This window comes from Mastomys coucha, unplaced genomic scaffold (genome assembly GCF_008632895.1).
Source record: "Mastomys coucha isolate ucsf_1 unplaced genomic scaffold, UCSF_Mcou_1 pScaffold22, whole genome shotgun sequence".
NCBI classification, from domain to species: domain Eukaryota; kingdom Metazoa; phylum Chordata; class Mammalia; order Rodentia; family Muridae; genus Mastomys; species Mastomys coucha.
In genome coordinates this window covers 223535740-223540634 of record NW_022196905.1, presented here as the reverse complement: position 1 = coordinate 223540634, position 4895 = coordinate 223535740, and the positions used below count along the sequence as shown (strand labels likewise).

Here is a 4895-nt window from a genome sequence, read left to right as displayed (position 1 = left end):
CTCATCTTTCTTCTCTTGCGCTTCAGCCTGCGCATTCTCTTCTTCCGCCACTTCGCTCTCATGGCGTACCATCTTCCTTGGGAATTCCTTTCTTAAACCTGGATCTGTGATTATGGGGAATCTATGATGCAAACCCTGATCATATGTAACAGGGACACTTTTTTGTTTGTGAAGGTGGGTGGTTTCACAATGGTTAAGCACTGAACTATTACCCTCAAGTTCACTTTATTTTATATACAGGGTCTCATGCAGCTCGGGCTGGCCTTGAACTAATCACAAGCGCTTGAATTCCTGATGATGCTTCAGCTTTCTAAACTCTGAGATTACAAAGTGCATTGCCATGCCCAGCTTCAGGGTTACTTTTAAAGAGTGTCTGCAGGGCCGGCGGCAGCGATGGCCTTTAATCCTGCACTCAGGAGGCACGGGCAGACAGATTTCTGTTAGAGGCTAGCCTAGTCTACAGAACGAGTTTCAGGACAGCCTGCCTTGAAAAACAAAGTGTCTATGGCAAACAACCGTGATTTCTGGAACAGCCTTCATCCCTGGAAGGCTTTCGGTCCTCTTGCAAACACTATAAACTACTCTGGATAACGCTAGAGGTCCCACCATCAGAAAACCGAGCATATTTGCGTTCCCTTATTCAGAAGCAGCTGCGGAAAGACGTCCGTCCGGGTCTCACCAGAACAATCTAAACGCAGAAGTCCCGCTTTAGGGCCTCCACTACCAGGTCGATCAAGAAAGATGACTCCCTTAAGGCGGGAGTGGGCGTGGCCGTGTTATGCACATGCGCGGACGTCAGATAAGTCTGTTCCGACTAGGTGACAGACAAGTGCGATTTCTTGGAGACAAGGCAAAGCATTGATCCGCGAAGGCCTGCGATGGTGAGTGCGGCTGCCCCGCCAAGGGGAGGGGGGAGGGAAGGAGAGTGCGTTTGCACAGCGGCCAGCTCAGCAGGAGCGGGGTTTCGGGCGCGGGGCTCTGAGCCCTGAGGGTCTGTGATCGGATCTGAGCACTGGAAGAGCTACTCTTGTGCTGCCCGGGCCTCCAGCTTGCCCCAGGGTCACTAGTACCACTCGATCTTATGAATAGGTGGTGTTGGATACAGCCACCTATTTGAGGCCTTGCCCTCTAATCTAGTCTTTCTAGGTCCAGAAGCAAATCTCTAAATTTCCACAGCCTTTGCGAATTTCTAAACCTCAGGTTCTTCCCACTTCAGTTTAAAACAGAACTTCACGGGGCCAGGCAGTGGTGGCGCACGCCTTTAATCCCAGCACTTGGGAGGCAGAGGCAGGCGGATTTCTGAGTTCGAGGCCAGCCTGGTCTACAGAGTGAGTTCCAGGACAGCGAAGCCTATACAGAGAAACCCTGTCTCAAAAAAAAAAAAAAAAAAAAAAATTACTGATTGTGTATCCTGCAACTTTACTGTGTTTACTAGGTCCAAGGGTTTTCTAGTAGACTTTATAGGGTCTTTCTTTCTTTCTTTTTTTTAAAGATCTATTTATTATATGTAAGTACACTGTAGCTGTCTTCAGACACCCCAGAAGAGGGCATCAGATCTATAGAATTTGTGGCATCTGGTGTCTAATGAGGGGAATGGGGAAAATTTGTAGCTCTTCAGTGCATCCTTATACATTAAATCCTCAGCCTAGAGTCAGACATGATGAATGTCTGTGTTCTCAGCCCTTAAAAGTCTTGAGGAAGAAGTATCAAGCATTATGTTCAGTAAAAAATGAATTTTTCTCACCAAAAAAAAAAAGATGAAAAATATTTATTCCAGTTGAACTACCAGTATAGACTTAGTAAGACTTGCAGTGACAGCCAGTCATGGCCTGTAACCACAGCACTAGGCAGGAAGATCACATCTTCCAGATCAGCTTGAACTGTGGAGTTAAACCCCATCTATAAATAAGTGAGTAAATATCTAGGTATGGGAGCATGTCATCTTCAATCCCAGCATTTGGAAGGTAGAGGCAGGAGGACCAGGAGTTCAAGGCCGTCTTTCATATCATAGCAAGTTGGAGGTCTGCTTGGAGTACTTGAGACTCTTATCTCAAAAAGCAAATTCAATTATAGTTTTAAAAACGTTTGTGCAGTGGCCATGGTAAAAATGTAACCTGTGTTCATGCTTTCTGGATGCTGTTAAACTTAGACAACTCACGATGAACAATTAGTAAAACTGACAATCAAGAAGTAAGTGTTGAGCGACCACAGAATTGTATGTCACCTTTGCATGAGGCTACCTGGATGATATAGTTCGCCTAGCATGAATAACGCTTGGTTCAGTCCCCAGTACTGCAAAGGAAAAAGAAAATAGTGTGCATGTGCATTTACAGACTAATAGATTTCCCTCACTCTTCTTTACAAACGTGGAATGTTTAGGATTCAGTGACCTTTGAGGACGTGTGTGTGACTTTCACTCAGGAAGAGTGGGCCCTGCTATGTCCTGCACAGAAGAAACTCTACGAAGATGTGATGTTGGAAACCATGAGGAACCTGGCCTCTGTGGGTAAGGAAGAGGCTGTTTCCTTTATGTAGGTAATTATATGACAAGGAATTTTTTGTTGCTGGGATTGTTTGAGATAAGGTCCCACTACTATCCCCACTCGTTATGTAGAGCAGGCTGGCCTTCAGCTTTCAGAGATCCTCCTGCCTCTGCCTCCCCAGTGCTAGGATTAAAGGCATGCACCACCAGGCCTACTGACAGTGATTTCTTGCCCACCATCACTGTTTTAAGAGTTAGGATGTAAGAAGTGGCTCCTATTCCTGCTTCCTGCTTGCTTCTCCCTTCCCCCTTTGCCCCCCCTCTCTCCACGTGGCCATGGCCGGCCTCTACTTCCCTATTTCCTCCCCTCTCTGCTCTTCTACAATAAATGCCTTAAAACCATGAAAAAAAATAGAATGTAAAAAGTGGTTTACATTAATGTAAACCAGGCATTATGAACTTGTCTCAGACCTAGAACCTAAATAGATTTTTGTAATCTCTAAGAGTGTATAATGATTTTCTGGTTTTACATTTTAGGGAGTGAATTAGAAGACCAGGATGTTACAAATCAGTACAGAATCCAAGAGGAAAATGTAAGGTGAGTTTACACACTAAAGAAAGCAGAATCTTACTACATATTACATTTTTCAATTAGGCAACCAAAAGAAACCCATATATGGTTTTCTTTAAAAAAATGTTACCAAGGTATTTTAAATGACACAGATATTGAACATTAAATATTTTATTAGATAGGATAGTTAGGGTTGCCTGTGAAGAGACACCATGATCAAGGAAACTCTTATAAAGATAAACATTTAATTGGGGCTGGCTTACAGTGTCAGAGGTTCAGTCCATTATGGTGAGAAGCATGGCAGCATGCAGGCAGACATGGCGCTGAAGGAGCCAGGAATTCTACATTTTGATCCAAAGGCAGCCAGGAGGAGACTCTCTTTCTTTCTTTTTTTTTTTTTTTAAAGATTTATTTATTTATTATCTGTAGCTGTCATCAGACACTCCAGAAGAGGGTGTCAGATCTCATTACAGGTGGTTGTGAGCCACCATGTGGTTGCTGGGATTTGAACTCAGGACCTTTGGAAGAGCAGTCAGTGCTCTTAACTGCTGAGCCATCTCTCCAGCCCCAAGACTATCTTTCATACTGGGCAGAGTCTGAGAGAACTCAGAGCCCACCTACACAGTGACACACTTCCTCCAACAAGGCCACATCTCCTAAAAGTGCTACTCCCTATGGCCAAGCATTGGAACATATAACTATGGGGGCCAAATCTATTCAAACCACCACAGTGGTGCACACCTGTAATCCCAATACTTTGAAGACAAAGGCAGGAGGATCATAGTAAATTAAAGGCAGGGGAGGGGGGCATCATGAGTTCAAAGCTGATCAAAGTCAGCCAGGGTTATATAATAAGATTCTCAAAAAAATTTTTTTTGTTTTTTGTTTTTTTCGAGACAGGATTTCTCTGTGTAGCCCTGGCTGCCCTGGAACTCACTCTGTAGACCAGGCTGTCCTTGAACTCAGAAATCTGCCTGCCTCTGCCTCCCAAGTGCTGGGATTAAAGGTGTACACCACCACCACTCAAAAAAAAGATTTTTTAACTTGGAAACTGCATTAAGAGACTCCATATAAACTGGGTGGTTGTGCACACCTTTAATCCCAGCACTAGAGATAGAGACAGACAGATCTGAGTTCAAGGCCAGCCTGTACTACAGATGACTTCCAGGACAGCCAGGGATACTCAGAGAAACCCTGTATGGGGTGAGGGTGGGGGGAGGAAAACACAAACTTATATATTAATAATACTTTCTGTTATTGTACTTTTTATTGGTTTGGGGTTATTATTATATTTATGTATGTTTATGTATGTCTCTATCTGCTTGAATTTATGTGTACCACATGCATGCAGGAGTCCCCAGGGGCCAAAAGAGGGTATCGGAACTGAAGGCTTTTCCACACTTCTTACACACACAGGGCTTCTCACCAGTGTGAATTCTTTTGTGAACTAGAATTATAGGTGATTCTGAGCCACCATGTGGGTACAAACCTAGACAAGTAGTGAGTGCTCCTAACCTTGGCCGTTTCTCCAGGCCCTGGTTTGATGTTTTGAGACAGGAGCCTGCTGTTTAGCCCTTGCTGACCAAGGGCTAACAGTCCTCCTGCCTCAGCTTTCCAAATGCTGGGATTACAGGCATGCACTACCAGCCTAGCTTTTGCTTTATTTTAAGATAGACCCTTGCTTTATAACATTAACGGCCCTTATATTTGTGATCCTCCTGCCTCAGCCTCCCACGAGCTGATATACCACCATGCCCTGGTTATAAAAATGTAATTCTGATGTGTATTAGTGAACATTAAGTAATAAACAACTATTAGTAATGGGCTTCTATTTTTTTTTTT

The 4895-nt window shown here is 44.0% G+C and overlaps 1 protein-coding gene across 1 annotated transcript in view; it reads left to right on the top strand.

The window, feature by feature from the left end:
- Positions 1 to 4895, top strand: part of LOC116069757 (zinc finger protein 791-like) — an 8183-nt gene that overhangs the window by 1083 nt on the left and 2205 nt on the right. The window contains exons 2-4 of the mRNA XM_031340643.1: positions 645 to 881; positions 2380 to 2506; positions 3020 to 3080. Coding sequence (XP_031196503.1) covers positions 879 to 881; positions 2380 to 2506; positions 3020 to 3080 — 191 coding nt within the window. The 5' untranslated portion in view covers positions 645 to 878. The remainder of the gene's footprint in view (positions 1 to 644; positions 882 to 2379; positions 2507 to 3019; positions 3081 to 4895) is intronic.